At 51.0% G+C, this 21498-nt stretch overlaps 1 protein-coding gene across 2 annotated transcripts in view; it reads right to left on the bottom strand.

Moving 5' to 3' along the window:
- The window catches only part of ST14 (ST14 transmembrane serine protease matriptase), a 37406-nt gene extending 19003 nt beyond the window's left edge, over positions 1–18403 (bottom strand). The window contains exons 1-2 of one of the 2 annotated variants that reach the window (XM_043873039.1): positions 18186–18342; positions 1429–1684 (exon numbers count right to left, since the gene is read on the bottom strand). Coding sequence is in view for 1 of the 2 variants with exons in the window: in XM_043873031.1 (XP_043728966.1) it covers positions 18186–18266 (81 nt within the window). In the remaining variant the exon portion in view is untranslated. Of the gene's footprint in view, positions 1–1428; positions 1685–18185 lie in introns of both variants that reach the window. The other variant, XM_043873031.1, reaches the window with a different exon arrangement.
- Between the last annotated feature and the right edge of the window lie 3095 nt (positions 18404–21498).

Raw genomic sequence — 21498 nt, forward strand, 5'->3', positions numbered from 1 at the left:
GGGCCACAATTCAGTGACAAGCCAGATACTTTACTGGACACTCCCAACTGCCAGGCTGCCTAGATCTTTTCTATGGGATGGCTTAGTTACTGCAGAGAATAATTTTCTAATCTCCAGGATGGGGTAATTTAAACCTAGCCACTAGCATTCAGAACATGGGAAAGAAGAGACCTACGACTGTTTTCGCCCTCACTGCAGCCCTCTGGCACCCGTCCTCGAGTCTGAAGAAATCAATTTCCCATCCCTTCCAGGGGATGTGTGGGTAGGAGCATTTTTGTTTGGAGTGGAGGTGGGGCTCTGGAGATTTCTAATAATGTCCTTCCCTGTCTCACCTCTATCTTCTATAAATACCTGAGCCCCATTCCTGAGTCTGACAGAGGACGTTACCAGAGAAATACTGGAAGTATATTTCCAAGCATTAAAGAGAGTCGTATCTCTTCAAAGTGCTCACTGAATAATGAGAGAGATAAATGAAAAAGCACACATAACAAAATACATCATGATGAAGTTTCAGAACACCGAGGTTTAAAAGTACATCCTCTATTGCATGATGTGACCAACCAGGGCTTTATTTCTAAAATATCCGAACAACTCATACAACCCAGTAACAAAAAACAAACACCTCAATCGAAAAATGGGTAGAACACCTAACCAGCCACTTCAAAGAAATGCCTAAGAATGGCCAACAGGCACATGAGACAATGCTCAACCTAGATAATTATTAGAGAAATGCAAATCAAAACTACAATGAGGTATCGCAGGTATTTACTGGTCAGAATGGCCATCATCAAAAATTCTACAAATAATAAATGTTGAACAAGGTGTGGAGAAAGGGGAACCCTCTTCCTGTTGGTGGGAATGTAAACTGGTTCAGCCACTATTGAAAACAGTATGGAGGTTCTTCAAAACACTAAAAACAGAGTTGCCATGTGATCTCGCAATCAGGCCCGGGCCTATATCGGAATAAAACTGTAACTCAAAAAGATACATGTTCCCCTGTTCAGGGCAGCACTATTCACAGTAGCCAAGATATGGGAACAACCTAAATGCTGACCAAAGATGAATGGATAAAGAAGATATATTTATACAATGGAATATTACTCAGCCATAAAAAAGAATGAAATATTGTCATTCGCAGCAACATGGATGAACCTAGGGATTATCATACTGAGTGAAGTAAGTCAGACAAATACCATATGATATCACTTATATGTGGAATCTAAAAATTGATACAAATGAATCAAGCAAACTTTCATGGTCATGGGTTGGAAAACTCAAGATAGTTAAGATGTCTTATTTTCTTCAGTTGCCTACAGCATGAACACTATCTTGATCAAAACCTCAGCAGGTTGTTCACAGAAACTGATGAGCTGCTTCTGAAATTCGTACGCAACAAGATCTGAAAAAGAACAAAACTGAAGGACTTACATCGCCTTATCTTGAGATTTACTGCAAAGACAACAAATTTTTTTTTTTAAGTCATGCATTTCATTTCCAAGAGTGACTTTTCTTCTTAGATGGTTCTTTTTTTAACCATAGCCTTTTCGATTCTATGAATTCACCACCTTCTTGTTCTTAGGATCCCAACTTGGTTGTTTTTATATTATCTTCAGAATCATGTCTTTGCCCGTCGAGGTTGCAGGTTTACTTTAAATGTCCAATGGTTCTTGGTTGTCTAAACATACTGGAAAATGAAAAAATAGTAAGGCTTTAGCTAGACTCTGAGCAAACTGTGTGTCTGTGTTTATATGTGTTGGAAGAAATGTAACAGAATAATAGTTTATTCAGTTTATTTTCAGCATACAGGGTAACTTCACAACAGCTTTCTTACTCAAGCCCCACAACAACCCAGAAAGCATTCATGACAGGTATCCTACCAGTCTATAGAAAGGCAGGAAGAAATGATGACTTTGTGGGATCACACAGCCACGAGGTGGCGCTCCAGATTTGACCTTCATCTTCGGCCTCCCTCGGTCAGCATCCAGAACTCGGGGAGCAAGTATTCTGGGAAACGGGAAAGCAAACTCCTTGGTAAGGAAAGGTGGCTGACAGCATGGACAGTGGACGCCAGGGGCAACCCTGGGCTGGCTGCAGAGCACGGTGTTAGCGGTCGGGCTGGCTCCTAGGTCTGTTCATCCCTGCAGTGTGAATCCTGGGCTCCGATCAGCCCAGAAATGCTGTTTAATCAGTAACTAGATGACCTCTTTTATTACCCTACTCTTGGCTCCATTTTCAGGTATATGAGAGATCATCTTGCCTAACCCAGTCATTTTACTGATAAGGAGACCGAGGCTGAGAGACAGGGAGTGACCTGTCCAAAGTCACAAGGGAGGTGTTGCTGCTGTTGTTCATCACTCAGTCGTGTCCGACTCTTTGCGACCCCATGGGCTGCAGCACGCCAGGCTTCCCAGTCCTTCACCATCTCCTGGAGTTGACTCAAACTCATCTCCATTGAGTCGGTGATGTCATCAAACCATCTCAACCTGTCACCCTTTTCTCCTTTTGCCTTCAATCTTTCCCAGCATCAGGGTCTTTTCTAATGAGTCAGCTCTTCCCATCAGGTGGCCAAAGTATTGAAGCTTCAGCTTCAGTCCTTCCAGTGAATATTCAGGACTGATTTCCTTTAGGATTGACTAGCTGGATCTCCTTGCTGTCCAAAGGGCTCTCAAGAGTCTTCTCCGACACCACAATTCGAAAGCATCAGTTCTTCAGCACTCAGCCTTCTTTATGGTCCAACTCTTACATCTGTACATGACTACTGGAAAAACCATAGCTTTGACTCTATGGACCTTTGTTGGCAAAGTGATGTCTCCGCTTCACAAAGGGAGTGAAGCCAGAAAAACAACAAAGAAGGACCAGCCACACCAACCCTTGTGGCTGGCGTTTTACAGATGCATGGGACCGGGAGGCCCCCAGGGAAATAGGAGGCAGGCAGTTCCCACAGCTCAGGCTCAACGGCAAACATAGCCTTCTCCCCACATGCAACCCCCTCTACAGGCCACAGATCAGATGGAAGAGGGAGGATGCGCATGCCCACCTGGGCCTCTCCTTTCTCTTTCATAAAGTAAACACGTTTGCAGGTGCACACATAAAACCCAGTGCTGAAGCAGGTGCTGGCCTACCACAGAGACCACACAACGCTCATGGCCTCTTCTCACCAGCCGGCTTGAGTCAGATCCTGGAGGCTCAAGGCTAGCTCAGACAAGAGAGTGAGGGACGACTTCCTGGAGAACAGACGGACATCACAGGTGCACACACAGCTCCTGGAGGATGACCCAGGGAGCGGGAACCGGGGCAAATCAGATCACCACCGTGTCCACCCGACTTCCTGGAGAGATGGGGGGATACCACCCAAAGACCCAGGAGGAGAGACATGTAAGCCCTGGAGAATACCATACTTTCTGCCAGTTTAAAGCACACCAATGCAAATGATGCCTATCCTCCCCCCAAAGTCAGGGGTTGTCCAAAAAATGAATTTATAGACGGCAAAAAGGAAAAGGCATATTTCATTTGATGTTATAGAAAAGATCCTTGTGGGCTTCCCTGGTGGCTCAGTAGTAAAGGATCCTCCTGCCAGTGCAGGAGACGTGGGTTCGATTCCTGCATCAGGGAAGATGCCCTGGAGAAGGGAACAGCAACCAACTCCAGTATTCTTGCCTGGAGAATCTGGGACAGAGGAGCCTGGAGGGCTACAGTCCATGGGGTTGCAAAGAGTCGGACACGACTGAGTGACTAAACAACAGACCCTTGTGGCCACCCTACTTCTGTTAAGTACCAAACTCACTAGATCTAAAAGCTACATGCTTAGCGAGCAAAACTGTGTCCAAGTCAGCCTCAGAAGCCTCTGGGCAGCACCCTTCCCCCAGTTCCCCCGGATGGGCTGGGACCGCTGCTCGCCCGCCAGGCCGGCTCTCCCACCAGCTCCAGGGACCAGCAGATCCCGAGCCAGCAGCTGCAGCAGGCAGGTCATTATGGTCCTTGCGGGAGAACAGCTACTGGTAAGTGCTCGTGTTTACAAACAACAGAAACGACAGTAATGACCCCAAAATCCACACGAGACTCCAGTCAAAACAGACAGGGAATAAATCAATCTTCACACCAGGCTCTCCTTTTTAAGACTGTTCTTCATTTGGCCAAGGTTGGGTGTGATCTGTTGGGAAGGCAGGGGATGAAGCTGAGGCTGAAGAGGTCGCAGGGAGTCCTGGGAGGGGCCACGAAACGCCCTCAACATGACACCTGATGATGTGCTCCTGCAGCTGAGGATCAAGGTCAAGGGGCAGAAGTGATGTCACTGGCTGCAGACACTGACCTGAGGCTAGACAGGGTGGCTGGCTTCAAGCGCCACTCCCAGCTCCACCATGAACTGCTGGTCACGGGTTCGGTCACTCAGCATACCCACCAGGTGGGACAGATTTCAATTCTTTTGTAAGAGTTATTTATTTCTTTATTTTTGACTGTTCTGGGTCTTAATTGCACACAGGCTTTCTCAAGTTGGGGAGAGTGGTGGCTACTCTCTAGCCGCAGTGCGCGGGTCGAGAGCATGGGCTCAGTAGTTGTAGCACACGGGTTAGGGGCTCTGCAACATGTAGGATCTTCCCAGAACAGGGATCGAACCTGTGTCCCCAGCATTGGCAGGTGGATTCTTAACAACTGCACCACCAGGGAAGCCCAGGATGGATGCCAATTCCATGATGAGAACCAGAAAATACCCGTGAGATGGTTCAAACAAGAAAGCACGGTGTGCACGCCTGCAATCATTTCCCCAGGTGAGGGTCCATCTCGTGCGACTTCGAAGATGCCTTTATTTTCAAGAGGAAAAGACCAAGCCAGCATAACTCTCTTGGCCACTCCCCAGTGCCAGGTCGAGTTGGATCCTGGCCAGAGTCCCTAGAAACTCAGCATGACTCAAGGCCACCAGAGATGACAGGGCAAGGAGTGAATTCCAAAACCTAACACTGTATTTGTCACCCTGGGAGATGCTGAGCACAGTACAATGCATAGCACTGAGATACCAGGGGTGAAACTGAAGAAAGGCCCCTTCTTCAAGTTGCTAGTTATGAAAGGACCCTGTCTCCAGGCAGGAGGGGCCCTACTTAGATGGGCTCTCTCCAGTTAAATCAGCACCATGGGCTTCCCTGGTGGTCCAGTGGATAAGAATCCGTGTTGCAATGCAAGGCATACTGGTTTGATCCCTGATCTGAGAAGATCCCATATGCCTTGGAGCAGCCTCAATGCCACAACTACTGAGCCCAAGCTCTAGGGCCCACGAGCCCACAACTACTGAAGCCCACGTGCCCTAAAGCCTGTGCTCCAGAACAGAGAAGTCACTGCAGTGAGAAGCCCGTGCACCTCAACTAGAGTAGTCCCCGCTCTCTGCAAGTAGAAAAAAACCCAGGCACAGCAATGAAGACCCAGCACAGCCAAAAACTAAATAAATACATCTTAAAAAACCAGCACCCATCAAAAAAACCTCAAGCGGCTGTGGGCAGAAAGTAGCCGACATGCAGGCTCTCAAGGGCAGGGACTTCGCTCACTCTGCGTTCACTGCAATTCCGGCCCCGCACAATGACCAGCACAGAGAGGACACTTGATCCGCTCATCACAGGATGACCGAAGCAACAAAGGAGAAGGGAAAAGATGCCCACATTGGAATCCATTCACTCACCAGCCCTGGGGTGACTGATTCCCCAAAGAAGCCAGATTCTCAAGAAACAGGAGGCTCCCCTCGATCGTACCACCCCAGCATTTCCCAGACTTGCCTGCTTGTGAAAAATAATGATTAAAATACATCAGTGAAAGGAGCATAGTGCTTGCCCGGCATCCAGATCCCCTGGCCCCTCTCCCGGGAGGTTCCGATGCTGCAGGCAGGGGCATGGCCCCCGGGTCTGCAAGCTTAACCCGCATCCCAGGTCATTCTCGGGAAATGGATCTGGAGAGTACCAGCTGCCTACCCTTTCCCGGAGGCTGCGGGCCCGGCCCACCCACCTCCCCCTCAGTGAGAGGAGCTGGCCGGCCGGGTCATGTCAGTTTCAGTCGGCCTATTTTAAGCAACCACCTGGGATGCAAGGTACCTGCAAGAGGGGCTGGACTTGGCGCCCGTGCTCAGGGCCCTCCCACAACAGCTTATGAGCATCACCCAGAAGTCCCGGAGGCTGCCAGCAGACACACACTGCCAGCCAAGGCTCGTCAGCGGCTGATGGGCTCCCTGAGCTCTTTGCCTTCTTGTTGCTCGACCTTCTGACCCTTCCCTTTCAACCTGGTCACTTTTCTCAGCTGCTGACCTTCCGGGAAATGGGTGAGGCAGCAGGGCCCTACAGAGGATCCAGAATTACCTGCAGATCTGTGACCCCAAGGCATCCAGGAGAACAGAAAGCTGACCCAGAACCGACAGCTCCCACTGGAGGAAATAAAGCCAAACTCCGTACACCTGGTCAGAGTCAGACGGAAAGTTCCCAGGGTCTGACTCAGCCGACCGTGGGCACTGCGGGCCGGGACCTGGGGATTCTCTGCCAGTCAGCGTCCGGCTCCTGCAGGTTTCATGCCTGTATCCCCTCCCCGTTGCTGGCACTGCCCCCGCCTGGCCACGCCCCTGTGGCCCTAGGACCACACACACCTGCAACCAGACTCGACAGACACAAGCCCCTTCTTTCTTTCACGAGGGGTCGGGGTGGGTGGATTTCTACCCCTCCAACACTGGCCTGGGCGTGCTGACCTTGTCCTCAGCCAGGCGGCCCCCAGACCTGTGAGGAAGTAGGTCGGTGCCCATCCCGCCACCCTGAAAGACTCGGCTCCCATCACCACCTCCGAAGCCCAGGGCATCCCCGAGGACAAAGCCAGGGCCCAGCCTCCCCAGGAAGTGTCTGTGGACCACCTCAGTCCACAGTCTTTGTCCCTTGAACCTCTCCTCCCTTAGACCCTTGGCATCAGTGATATCCCCAGGGCACAGCGGGCAGGCAGGCAGGCCTGGGAGGCCAGGCGCCCCAGTTTCCTCTTCCTACTGCTTCTGTCCCCCACACCCTCTACCCTTGACTTTGCCCAGGGTTAGAACCTGATTGACAGACAGACTGAAGCACTTGGCTCTTCACAGCCAGAATTAAGTAGCCTAGCCAAGACAGGTTCCAAGGCCCAGGGAACTTTCCAGACCTGTCTCCACTCCCCTGGAAGGGGAAAGCAAGCTCAGTCTACACCCCAGGGATCAGCTGACAGCTCGCCAAGCTCTCTGGTGTCAGCCACCCCACCACGTACTATACCTTCAGCATCTAACTTTAGATCCTCCTGGTCTCTTCCTCTCCCAGTCCTCAGTTAATTCTATCTCAGATGGGCTCCAAGATTCATAACAGAGCAGCACCCCTCAATACAGCCAGTCTCTTTGATCCCACAAAGTTTGCCCCCACCGTGTCCTTTTTGGTCAGAAACCCTCTTCCTGGCCCAGCCACGCCCACCTTTCTCCTGTCACCTGACCGGCAGAGAAGTATCTGCCTGCAGGGGCAGAACCAGGCACATTCCCCCAGAAGCTAAACTGGAAAGAAACTGAACAAGAAAGGAAGAAATTAACAAGACTAAGAAGCTAACAAAGGAGAAACTGAAGACAGAGGTGAAAACAGCACGGTGTAATTTCTTCTCATCTTTCTTCTTGACTTTCTTCTCACTGAGCCCACATTCCAGTTTCATGGGACAGTGCTTTTTTAGTCGTTAACACTTTTGTTGAGATCACTGTAAATTCAAACGCAGTCATAAGAAATAATACCAAGATCCCTTGTATGCTTCACCCAGTCTCCCTCAATGGTACCATCTCATAAGACTATAACACCATGACACTGCTATAACCCACAGATCTGATTCAGATTTCCCATTTTACTTGTACTCATTATTAAGTTCCATAAGATTTTATCACTGGTGTATGTCTGTATCTACCAACAGTCAGGATTCTGAACCAAGACTTCCCTGGCAGTCCAGTAGTTAAGACTCCTCGCTTTCAGCACAGCAGGCATGGATTCGACCCCACGGACTGTAACCCACCAGACTCCCCTGTCCATAGGATTCTCCAGGCAAGAATACTGGAGTGGGCTGCCATTTCCTTCTCCAGGGGATCTTCCTGATGAGGGGATTGAACCCGAGTCTCCTGCATTACAGGCAAATTCTTTACCATCTGAGCCACCAGGAAGGCCCCAGGAATGTTAGAACAGTGAGAGTGTGAAAGTGTTAGTTGCTCAGTCGCCTCCGACTCTTTGTGACCCTACCGACTGCAGCCCGCCAGGCTCCTCTGTCCATGGGATTCTCCAGGCACGAATGCCAGAGTGCGTTGCCATTTCCTTCTCCAGGGCCAGGAACATTAGGTCAACTACAAAACTAGCAGTTTGGGAGAAAGCACTGAATATGCAAAGAAGAAAGCCCCATCACCAGGGAGAGGCCTGGAGGCCCCAGTCCATGATTACAACCCGTGCAAGGACAGAGCGAGGAGAGAACTGCGGAACCGTGTTCTCCTGTCCCTTCCCCTGGGGGCCACCCTTTCTGGGGAAATAGCTTCTTTTTCGGCTCGGGCCAGCGTTACAACGTTATCCCTTCCCCCAGGGCGCTTGGCATCACAATAGCCCAGCATATTACCATTGCAATAGAACCAGCCTTCCCTGGTGGCTCAGAGGTTAAAGCATCTGCCTGCGGTGTGGGAGACCTGGGTTTGATCCCTGGGTCGGGAAGATCCCCTGGAGAAGGAAACGGCAACCCACTCCAGTATTCTTGCCTGGAGAATCCCATGGACGGAGAAGCCTGGTGGGCTACAGTCCATGGGGTCGCAAAGAGTTGGACACGATGGAGCGGCTTCACTTCTTCAGAACCAGCCTTATTCCTCCCAGCTCCTCCAGCTCCAAGCAGCTACAGAAACACTCCTCTGGGTCTGCTCTTTGTCCAGCTCAAATGCTCAACTCAACCAACCGTTCAAACTGAACCTCTGGTCATCTGGTGCCACTTCACAGGAGCGATGTTCCTGTTAGACCTAGAACCCAGAATTCAGCAGCAGAATTCGAACGGGTCGGGGCTGTTCATCAACTTCTTCCCTCAGGCCCCTGGCTCTGTTTCCATTCATTGTTCCATAACACAGGCAATTAGCACACACAAATACCACAAATAAAATAACAAATCAGAATGGCACATCCACAGAAATCAAGAACGGTTTTTCAAAGAGTAGGTAATAACGTGGAAAAAACTCTCTTTAAAAAAGTCAAAGTCAGTGTTGGACCCTTCCCACCCTTCCAAACTCTCGCTTAGGTGCCTCCTCTGAGAAGCTCCCCAGGAAAGCCCTGCCCCTTCCAGTCTCCCCAACGTCCCAAGCACAGCTCCAGTCACAGTTGGTCAGCGTCTCAAGGTCAACCACCTGCTCCTTAAGGATGGAGGCCGGGAGCGGGAGGGAGCCGTGTCTAGTTCCACAATCCTAGCATGCATAAAGATCTGCAATAAATGTGTGATGGATTAGCTCATTACAATCATTCCTTTAGCGGCAGAATAGGAAGAACATTATGATTCCATTTGGGAAAGAATACATGTACACATATATACTAATATCCGCAGAAGTATTGGTTCATGCATAGAAGACTGTGGGGGGAATAGAAACCAAACCACTTATAGGGATTATGAAACCTGGGAGAGAGAATTTCAGAGGAATTTCACTGTGTATATTTCTGCATTGCTCAACTTTTTAAAAAAGTCCTGAGGCATTCCTGGTGGTCCAGCGGTTAAGAACCTTCCTGCCAATGCAGGAGACACAGGTTCCATCCGCGGGTTTGATCCCTGGTCTGGGAAGATCCCACATGCAGTGGAGCAACTAAATCCGTGAGTCACAACTACTGAGCCCACATGTGCTACTGAATCCCACGTGCCCTAGATCCCGTGCTCCGCAACAAGAGAAGCCACCGCAATGAGAAGTCTGCACAAGAGGAGCAGCCCCTGCTTGCCGCAACTAGAGAAAACCCACACAGCCAAAAATAAATAAAAGTCCTCTCCTAACTCCAATAATCAGAAAGAAGGAAGCAACTTTTTAATAGAAAATATACACAGGCAATACCAAGATATTAAAAAGCCTCTCTAGAGAATTCCCTGGCGGTCCAGGGGTTAGGACTGCATGCTTTCACTGCTGAGGGCCTGGGTTCAACCCCTGGTCAGGGAACTAAGATCCCACAAGCCGTGCGGTGTGGCCAAAAATAAATAAAATAAAATATGAAAATAATTGTTTAAAGTCTGACCAAGTAAAAATGCTGGGGAGCGGGGAGATTTACTTGACATTTTAGGGAGACACATTACAGGCCTGGCTTCATCAACTCAAAACTCTGGGTCTGAGTGGCACCTTGCTGGCTCCTTGGACTCCTCCAGTCCCAGCCGTGGGAGGCTGAAGGCTTGGCCCATGGCTGAAGGCTTGGCCCATGGCTGAAGGCTTGGCGTCTGCAGTCAGGGTGGTGCGCTCACTCTCAGCAAAGCTGGACAGAGTGCTATTCTGCGCGGCCTCCCCAGCAGGCAGCCCAGGGCCTTCTGACTCATGATTAAGTCATCCCAGGTGTCAGCCTTTCCCTCCCGGTAGGATGCCACCGACAGAGCCGATTTCTCCAAGACCACATCAGAGCTATTCCGATATAAGAAACGACACGGGAAGGACACAGGGGCAGCCCCAAGGCCACCGCCCTGAGCGACTCGGGTGCCTGAGGGCAGCCTCTTGGGCACAGCTGTGCGGCTAGACACTCGTTCCTCCAGCCTGCAGTCCTCCACTGTGCCCTGCAGACAGGAGGCTGAGACGCCTTCCAGAACATACACCGCACATGTACAACAACGCGCTAGGTAAAACCCCTGTGCGTGGCACAGACTGCACAGAGCATGCCAAACATAAACAATCTGATTGGTTTCCTCTGGCAGGTGAAGTTCTTCTATTTTAAAATTCCCACTATGGGCTTCCCTGGCGGCTCAGTGGTATAGAATCTGCCTGCCAATGCAGGGTTTGATCCCTGGTCGGGGAATGGAGCAAAGAGCAACTAAGACCGGGTGCCACAACTCCTGAGGCTGTGCTCTAGAGCCGGGGAGTCGAAACTACTGAAGCCCACGTGGCCTTGAGCTGGTGCTCTGGAACAAGAGAAGCCACCGCGATGAGAAATCTGTGCAGCGCGACGAAGAGCAGCGCCCACTCGCCCCAACTAGAGAAAGCCCACACAGCAACCAAGACCCAGCACAGCCAAAAATAAACAAATTTTTTTTTAATGTTTTTAATTCCCATAATGATTTTTAACCATGTGTATGCTAAACAAAAGCTACATTTTTCAGTGTCATCTCCACTTGGTCTCCTGGTTTACCAGGTGAGGTGTACCAACCTCATCAAAGGAGAAACCAGTCGGGTGTGGTGTGAGAGGTCGGCGGTGGACCCATGGTTGGCGCCTGGTGCTCAGGACCCTGTCCAACCACGTGTTCCAGGGCTTTGCTGGGGATGTGCGTCAATCACCCACCCTCTGGAATACAACTGTACAATGGCTTTGCGGTTAAGGCTGTAGACTTTGAAGTTGCACAGATCTAGGTTTGAACTCTCACTCTGCTTCTAACTGCCTTTCGGCCATTCAGTTCAGTTCAGTTCTGTCACTCAGTTATGTCTGACTCTTGGCGACCCCATGGACTGCAGCACTCCAGGCCTCCCTGTCCATCACCAACTCCTGGAGCTTGCTCAAACTCATGTCCATTGAGTTGGGGATTCCATCCAACCATCTCATCCTCTGTCGTCCCCTTCTCCTCCTGCCTTCAATCTTGCCCAGCATCAGAGTCTTTTCAAATGAGTCAGTTCTTGCCATCAGGTGGCCAAAGTATTGGAGTTTCAGCTTCAGCATCAGTCCTTCCAATGAATATTCAGGACTGATTTCCTTTAGAATGGACTGGTTGGATCTTCTTGCTGTCCAAGGGACTCTCAAGAGTCTTCTCCAACACCACAGTTCAAAAGCATCAATTCTTCGGCGCTCAGCTTTCTTTACAGTCCAACACTCACATCCATATATGACTACTGGAAAAACCATAGCTTTGACTAGACAGAACTTTGTTGGCAAGGCAATATCTCTGCTTTTTAATATGCTTTCTATGTTGGTCATAGCTTTTCTTCCAAGGAGCAAGTGTCTTAAATTCATGGCTGCAGTCACCATCTACAGTGATTCTGGAGCCCCCGAAAATAAAGTCTCTCACTGTTTCCATTGTTTCCCCATCTGTTTGCCATGAACTGATGGAACTGGATGCCATGATCTTCAGTTATTGAATGCTGAGTTTTAAGTCAGCTTTTTCACTCTCCTCTTTCACCTTCATCAAGAGGTTCTTTAGTTCCTCTTCACTTTCTGCCATTAGAGTGGTATCATCTGCATATATGAGGTTGCTGATATTTCTCCTGGCAATCTTGATTCGAACTTGTGCGTCATCTAGCCCAGCATTTCGCATGATGTACTCTTTATATAAGTTAAACATGCAGGTGACAATATACAGCCTTGACGTACTCCTTTCCTGACTGGGAACCAGTCTGTTGTTCCATGTCTGGTTCTAACTGTTGCTTTGTGAGTTGCATACAAATTTCTCAGGAGGCAGGTAAGGTGGTCTGGTATTCCCATCTCTTGAAGAATTTTTCACAGTTTGTTGTGATCTACACAATCAAAGGCTTTGGTGTAATCAATAAAGCAGAAGTAGATGTTTTCCTGGAACTCTCTTGCTTTTTCAATGATCCAACGGATGTTGGCGATTTGATCTCTGGTTCCTCTGCCTTTTCTAAATCCAGCTTGAACATTCGGAAGTTCACAGTTCACGTACTACTGAAGCTTGGCTTGGGAGAATTTTGAGCATTACTTTGCTAGCATGTGAGATGATTGCAATTGTGTGGTAGTTTGAACATTCTTTGGCATTGCCTTTCTTTGGGATTGGGCCATTATGCAAACCTTTTGAATCTCAGTACTGTCATCTGTGGGGGCTTCCCAGGAGGCGCAATGGTAAACAAGCCACCTCCCAAGGCAGGAGACACAAAAGACACAGATTTGATCCCTGGTGGGGAAGATCCCCTGGAGGAGGAAATGGCAATCCACTTCAATATTCTTCCTTGGAGACTCCCATAGACAGAGGAGCCTGGTGGGCTACAGTCCATGGGGTCACAAAGAATCAGACAGGACTGAGCAACTGAACACATATACACACATGGTCATCTATAAACTAGGCATTTTCTCCTATAGTTGTTGTGAGGATAAAGAATAAACCAAAGTGCTCATATTTAGTCATGGGTAGTAAGGACTGTCATCCTACTCTTCTTCACCTTTCACCACCATCACCACCAACTCAAGAGAACAAAGGATCCAAGATTCTGAGCCGTTAGTCAACCATCACAAGGATTCTAAAGATTCTGTTGCTAAGCCTAGAAGAACAAGCAAATTCTGAAAACGCGAGCTTTCACGATGGAATTCTCAGTAGGACTCTGCTTCTAGAAAAGTTCTTAGCAAAGAAAAAAGGGCAAATACTGCCCACCAACATTGAGCAAACCCCAAACACTCTTCTCACCACTGCCAGCCAGGGTGAGAGTTCCAGGAGCCTCTCAGAAGTTCCCAGGGACCCTTCCTATACTACCAAATGGTTATTATAAATGTGTTAGTCCCACAAAGTCCCAAGAAGAAAAATCCATCTTCTTACCAAATCAAATCAGCTATTACCCTTAGTGCTTCATCCCTTCCTGAGCCCACTGGGCTACTAGCCCTGTCTTTCACTGAGGCGGTCCAAGTGGAATACAGCAAAGCCAGACTGCTTGGGTTCAAATCCTGATCTCACCACTGTTTCGCTCTGTGACCTTAGGCAAGTTACTTAGTCTCTCTGCGCTCCACTTCCTTCACTTATAAAAGGATAATAATAGTACTGATGCTAAAAGGTATAAAACGTGGTCCATGCTCAATAAACTCAGCAATGATTAGTATTCTAAACACTCCAGCAGCATGCATGTGGCCAGAAGCCACATCTTTGGGACCTGGGCTCCTTGGGGGCTTGTCACAGTCACTACTTTTCCAAGAACAGACTTTCTATTTTAGGAGACATAAGCCAATAGCCTGGGCAGAACCACAGGCCAGAGAAGGAGGTGGTACCAGGGGAACTCCAGAACCACGGCAGCCACAGACCATGGCTGGCCACTAGAGGCTCAGGTGCGGGCGGAGGGAGAGGGCTGTGATGCGACGCACCCCCACCAAGGAGCCAGCTCATGGCCACTCCCAGGGGTTTGCAGGTGACACAGGCTTCTTCCTTGGGCAGCTGTCAAGCTAGTGTCATCTTCTCTTACCCTCAGTTTCCCCATGTCCTAAATGAAGGCCATGGATTTCCAGGTCTTCCCAGGACCGAGGTGGAGGGAAGGCTGGGTAAGAGCTGAGGAACACAGGCTTCCTGTCCATTCCCAGCACCCAAGGTCTCAGTAACCCCCCCAACCCCCCACCGCACACACCTCCCAGCACAGGGCCTTCCCCTTCCGGAGGGGCCAGCACAGAACCAAGAAAGAAGGAAGTGCTTAAAGTTCTGTTTTGTGTGGCGGGAGGGAGAAAGGGTCGCGTAGCCCGTCTCAGCACCATTTCCCTTTCCCAGGAGGACCTTTCTCATAGAAGCCGAGTGAAGGGAGAAGAAATAAAGACTGGAAGAGGGTCTCCATCACTGGACAGACATTCCCTGTGTTCCGGAGGCAGGCAACACACCTATACACCAGGCTGCACCTTATAAAGGGCTTGCATGTAAATTATCCCTTTTAATCTTTGCAATAAGCCTGTAACATACATATCATTTTTATAACATAGAAACTGAGGCATAGAGATATTAGGTAACATCTCTGAGATCACCTGGAGGGAAAGCAGTGGCACCAGGTCTTGGCTCCACATTAAATACTCCTGTCACCACGTCACAGGTGGCTCTGGCTATAATTCACCTACCCTGGTCCTTCAAGCCTGAGTCAGACACCCCTCCTAAGTGGCTCCTAAGTTCTGGCTTCTCCAGAACCCAGTTCTTACCATGAAGAATCAAATATCTCTATGCTACACTATGGCATCACTGACTCAATGGACATGAGTTTGAGCAAACTCTGGCAGATAGTGAATGGCAGAGAAGCCTGGCAGAGATTGTGTGGCTGGGCTCTCCCTCAGGACTACTGCCCAGGGCCTGGCACTTGCTCTGTCGATGAGCACCTAATAACTATCTGTCATGTGGATGACCAACTAACAAAGAGAGGAGACCCTGAGAATAACCAGAACTGCAGAGCCTGGCCCCTGAAACATCTGATTTTGACCCCACCAAATCTGCTCTCCCAATCCTCGTCTCTGCATGCTGAGGGGACACTGAGTCTCACCTGGGCAACACCGACTTGAGAAAGAACCAAGGACTCCTTCCAAGCAGCTGCCTGGCCACCATCTAAGGTTCAACTGGGGCCAAGACACCCAATGAGGCAGGCTTCCCAGTTATCATCAGTGTCCATGATCACTGACATCCGTGCCCCTACTCTCATGCAGGCTGGGCTCACGGTCCCCAGACAGGACATGTACATCAGGTCTCTGCAAACACTGGGGAACATGTAGGTGGCCACCTCCCACTTAATAGTAATAGGATCAGGTGGAGGGTGCTGGGGCCAGAGTCATCAGCCTTGGGAAGGAGGCAGCCAGATCCAAGCATCACCAAACAGAACCTTTCTCCCTCCATGAAGGGATGGAAGTGGCCAGGAGAAAGGAACTCAAAAGCAACAGCGCTCCTGAGGGACTCAGCGTGACCCAGACTGGCTCTGCTGACGCAGAGGACAAGCCCAGGGGCAGCTGCTGCACTTCTGGTCAGAACAGCCAAGGCAGAGTCCGCAGACCCTGGCTGCAAACACGGCAGGGTGATCCAGAGGGTGAGAGAGCTGGGGAAGCATGAAGCAGGAAGGTACAAGGGGAGACTTCCTGGAGAAACTGAAATGAGCTTTGGGCACAGCAAGCTACTTCCTTTAGGAGAGTGTTAAACAACCGCTCAGTCATGTCTGACTCTTGGCGACCCCATGGACTATAGCCCACCAGGCTCCTCTGTCCATGGGATTCATTGGGCAAGAATACTGGAGTGGATAAAAAAAAAAAAGAATACTGGAGTGGGTAGCCATTTCCTTCTCCAAAGGATCTTCCCATCCCAGGGATTGAACCTGGGTTTCCTGCATTGTAGGCAGATTCTTTGCTGTCTGAGGAGCCAGGGGAGCCCAGAGTCATGTCTAATTTTCATGCACATCTCTTAGCATGGCTCTCAAGAGCATAAGGGCCTCCAGGGAAATAACCAAATCTTATTTGTCTTTGAGAGCCCAGCCCAAGACCAGGACACGGTACTGCCGGTTCCAAGGAGGTTGGCGGGAGGAAAGATGGAGTGATCCATGTGGGAGAAAACGGCCGAATTGGCATGGAGAATGGATGAGCTTCACGGAAGGTGAGAAATGAGGAGGGACCAAAGGGGAAGGAAGTGAGGGCTGACGGGTGGCCGTGGGAGCTCAAAGGCCAGTGTGGCCAGTGGGCAGTATCAGCTGGAGAGGGTCCCTGAAAGGGAAGTAAAAGGGAAGTAAGGAAGAGGGAGGGAAGAAAAACAGTCCTGAAATAACACCACCAGACAGCGGGCTCTCTGCTGAGAAGGCAGGACTCTAGAACCCCTCCCTATAACAGGCAATTACCAGGGATTCGCAAACACAGGAATCACGGAAAGGAAACAGAGGCCGGCCACTCGGCTGCATCAGCCGCCAGCAGGGCAGACAACTGGCCACAGACCCCAGCCTCCAGACTGGGTGCTGAGTCCTGCTTCCTCCTGCACGGGGCGGACAAGTGGAGAAAACAGAGTGCCCACCTCAGGTGGGATTGGTGGCTCAGCGCACCAGGGCAGACCCAGAATCTAGTCTTTGGCAAGCTCCCTCAGTCTGCATGCCCCTGGAGAAACGGACTGGTCCGTGAGACCCCCCAAATCAGGCCCAATGCGGGCCCAACTGCCAAGTGCAGGCCAGTAGAGGAGCTCACTGGCCCCAGGGTCCCGGGAGAGAGGGGGACAGGCCCCTGTTTGCAGAGTCCCAAACAGTTCCTGCCTCTCAGCAGCCTTCAGCCCGGTGACCTGGTGTGCAGGGGACGCTGGGGGCCCCACTACAGGGAGGTGGAGGCCTGGCTGCCAGTCCTGCCTGGGCACTGCCACCTAGGGTGACCTTTTACTGCCATCAGTAAAGAAACTAACAACCCATTTCCACTCTCTATGGTAAGATTTAATGTTTCCAAGTTCCCGACTCATTAGAAAAGACCGTGAGGCTGGGAAAGATTGAAGGCAAAAGAAGTGGGGGGCGACAGAGGTTGAGACGGTTGGTTGGCATCACCACGAACATGAGTTTGAGCAAACTCCAGGAGATGGAGAAGGACAAGGAAGCCTGGTGTGTGCAGTCCATGGGGTCGCAAAGAATCAGACACGATTGAGCGGGACAGAGCGACGGAACAACAGCAACAGATTCCTTCCGCCAAATGAGAACTCCCTGTTTCAGGGTCTCCGACAGGTTCAAGACACAGGTTCCCACTTCCTTCCCAAAGGGCTCCATCCGCTTTCCGAGAAGACCAAGCAAGCCCCACCCTGGAGTCCTAAGCTCCAGGTTCTACGGCAACCGAAGCTCTGGGCTCCCGGTTGCCTTCTGCCTGGGGGGCTCAGATGCCTTCTGACTAGCAAGACAAGAGCAAATTCCCGCAGCGGCCAAGGATTCCAGGACGCCAGAGCCGCCTGGAAACTTCCCTCCCCTGCCCAAACCCCAGCTCGCAGCCTGCGCCGCGGCTTCCTTCCCGAGGCGCACGGACAGAGCGGAGATAACCAGATGCCGAGACGAGCCCACTTCCAGGCCAGGAAACGGCCCGGGGTTGGGGTGGAGGAGAGGGCCGGGGGAGGGGACCGCGGGCTGAGCCGAAGGTCCGGCCAGGCACCCGCCAAGCAGGAAATTCCACCTGTCGGGCCGGCGCCGCGGTCACAAACCGGCAGCGCAGCGGCTCCCTCGGCCGAGACAAGCGCGGCGCTGCCGGTTCCCCGGTCCCCCTGGTCCCCCCGGCGCCCAAACACCCCCCGATTCCCTGGCCCCCCCGGCCGCCCCCCGGCCGCTCCCCGGAGCCCCCAGACCCCCGAGCCCCGGCGCGTCCCGCCTCGACGGCGCCCGCGCCGCCCACCTCCGGCCGCGAGCTGTACTTGAGTCCAGCGCCGAGGCCACCGGAGCCTCCTGCGCCCCTGCGCGCCTTCTCGCTCTTCATGGTCCCGGAGGCCGTGGGGCTCTGGCCATCGCCGGGGGGCCGGGGCCGGGGCGCGGGACTGGCCTCCTTCAGGTCGCAGGCCCAGCGCTCCGGCCGCCCAGGCTCCGCCCGGCCCTTCCTGTCGCGCGCAGGTAGTTTCAGGGTGTGGCTCCCGGGTCGCCCCGCCCCGACCGCCGCGCCGCCTCACCTTCCCGGCCCGTGCCCGCCCCGCCCACTCCTCCCCCTCCCCCCACTCCTGCCCCATTTCTCCCCCTCCCCTCCCCCATTCTCCGCCCCCACCCGCCCCCACCCACCAGGCTCGCGGCCGCCTCCTCCCCTGGGGAACTGGGAAGCGCAGCCACCTCCCGAAGGCGGTGGAGCCGCCAGGCTGACTACCTGCCCGGTGGTGGCCCTCGGCTCGAACAGGCCCACGGGAAGGAACGAGCGATGGCGAAACTTAACCCCCCTGCCCTCCTCCTCACCTAGAAGTGGCCCTTTCCGCTGGAAGACAGTCTCCCAGCCGCCTCTCGGAGGCCCGCCACGATTTCCCTCCGTCCCTTCCTCCCTCCATCTTCAAATTCTCCCCACCTTGCTCCACATCCAGGTCCCACGTAGAACCCCTCCAAACCCAAACAGAACTCTGAACCGCCCTTGGGCCAGCCTGCCGCTCCAGCCACTGCCCTCGGTTCCCTCCTGCCAGCAGCTGCCCACCCAGCCCTCCCCAAGTTCTTCAACCTTGTGCCCTCTTCTCTGTCCCTGGCTCCATCACCCATGTGCAGAATCTGATACCCATACGGGCCTCCAATGCCCACCTTCCCTGGATTGTAGTCCTACTTTCTTGCCCCTAAATATCAAGGTTCCCAAAGCTCTCTTTTTCAGCCTCTTTTTCCTCTACACTTTCTCAGCAACTCATCTTGTGGTTTCAAGGAGGTAAATCTGGGATTTCCCTGGTGGTCCAGTGGCTAAGATTCAGGGGGCCAGGGTCGATCCCTGGTCAGGGAACTGGATCCCACATGCTGCAATTAAGACCTGGCGAAGCCAAATAAATATTTTTAAAAACACACAAAGCCAACATGCCCTGCATTGTTAAAATAACTTAAAAATAAAAAGGAGGTAAGCCTGCCTTCCTAGCATTGACATCACAAAAGAGTGGCAATCTGGCATTAACAGTTCTTTGGGAACTTCTCCATGCTCTACTGGTATTACACAGTCAACAAGTAATACTGAGCACAGACTGTTTTGCTCTAGGTACTGGGAGACAAGAGTAAACAAAATAAAAGCCCTGCTTTGCAGCCAGCAAAGGTCCGTCTAGTCAAGGCTATGGTTTCTCCAGTAGTCATGTATGAATGTGAGAGTTGGACTATAAAGAAAGCTGAGCCCCAAAGAACTGATGCTTTTGAACTGTGGTGTTGGAGAAGACTCTTGAGAGTCCCTTGGACTGCAAGGAGATCCAACCAGTCCATCCTAAAGGAAGTCAGTCCTGAATATTCATTGGAAGGACTGATGCTGAAGCTCCAATACTTTGGCCACCTTATGTGAAGAACTGACTCGTTTGAAAAGACCCTGATGCTGGGAAAGATTGATGGCAGGAGGAGAAGAGGACGACAGAGGATGAGATGGTTGGATGGCATCACGGACTCGATGGACCTGAGTTGGAGTAGGCTCAGGAGTTGATGATGGACAGAGAAGCCTGGTGTGCTGCAGTCCATGGGGTCTCAAAGAGTTGGACACGACTGAGCAACTGAACTGAACTGAACTGAACTTGCAGTCGGCAAGCTCCAAATGTCCTTCCCAGACTTGTTCATCTTGCACTGTTTCCTCCAGTTTTAATATGAGCATTCTCCTAGGCTCCAAACCTGGGAGTAATCTCTGACTCTCCACCCTCCTTTGCATCTCGTACGTAATTTGTTCCAGACCTCACCAAGTCTTTTTCTTAAGTGAGTGATGTGTAGCGTCCTCTCTTTCCTCTCCATTCAGAGGATCCCACTCCAAGCTCTTACCCACCGTTGCCGGGATTAGAAAGTGAAAGTGAAAGTCACTCAGTCGTGCCCAACTCTGTGCAACCCCCGTGGACTATACAGTCCATGGAATTCTCCAGGTCAGAATACTGAAGTGGGTAGCCTTTCCCTCCTCCAGGGGATCTTCCCAAGCCAGGGATTGAACCCAGGTCTCCTGTATTGCAGGCGGATTCTTTTTGCCTGTATTAGTGTAAGAATCAAATGGAGAACGCACCCACTGTGTCCATGGAGACAAGCCGTGGCGCCGCGCTCTGCCCTGAGGCACTGGGGCACCTAGACAGGGAGGAGGTCAGCTCCATAGTCCGAGCCACTGTCCAGACAGTGGCCCAGACTATGAGCAAGAGGATACCTTCAGCAGTAAATAAGATCAAACAACTTCTTAAAGATAAGCCTGAGGACTTTCCTGCTGGTCCAGTGGCTAAGACTTCACACTGACAGTACTGAGGATCCAGGTTCAATCCCTCGTCAGGAAACTAGATTCTACAAGCCACAACAGAAAAAGATCCTGCATGCCGCAACTAAGACCTGGTACAGTCAAATAAATATATATATATACATATATATATATATATATTTTTTTTTAAGATAAGCCTGAACATATAGTTTTGAAAATTGGTGTCCCAACCAGGGGTTGTAATGGCCTTTCCTGCATGCTAGAATATACAAAGACAAAAGGAAACTGTGAAAAAGAAATTGTTCAAGATGGAGTCAGACTGTTCATCAAGAAGAAAGCACAGCTAGCACTCCTAGAAACAGAAACGGATGATGCTGAAGACACATTGTTTGTGTTCAATAACCCAAACATCAAAGGGAGGTGTGGCTACCGAGAAAGCTTAATATTTGACTCTTCAGGACTATGCCGTCTGTTGGCCCCAGGAGAACTGCAGAAGCTCCAAGGTTTATTGAAGGAACCACGTGACTATCACATGCTTAAGATCTGCAGTATCTGGCCACCCTACAAGTAGAACAAAGTGATGCATTTTGGAAAAAAAAATAATAATAATAATAAGCAAATGGATCTCCTGCCTCCAGTTTGGCCACCCTTTTATCTCTCCTACACATGGCAGTCAGGTCACTCATCGTACATCACAGCTCCTTTAAAACCCTCAGTGTTGGACTTCCCTGGTGGTCCAGTGGTTGGGAATCTGCCTGCCAATGCAGGGGACATGGGTTCGATCCCTGATCCAGGAAGATTCCACATGTCAAAGATTCCACAGCTAAGTCAGTGTGCCTCA

This window comes from Cervus elaphus, chromosome 2 (assembly GCF_910594005.1).
Source record: "Cervus elaphus chromosome 2, mCerEla1.1, whole genome shotgun sequence".
In the NCBI taxonomy this organism is placed as follows: domain Eukaryota; kingdom Metazoa; phylum Chordata; class Mammalia; order Artiodactyla; family Cervidae; genus Cervus; species Cervus elaphus.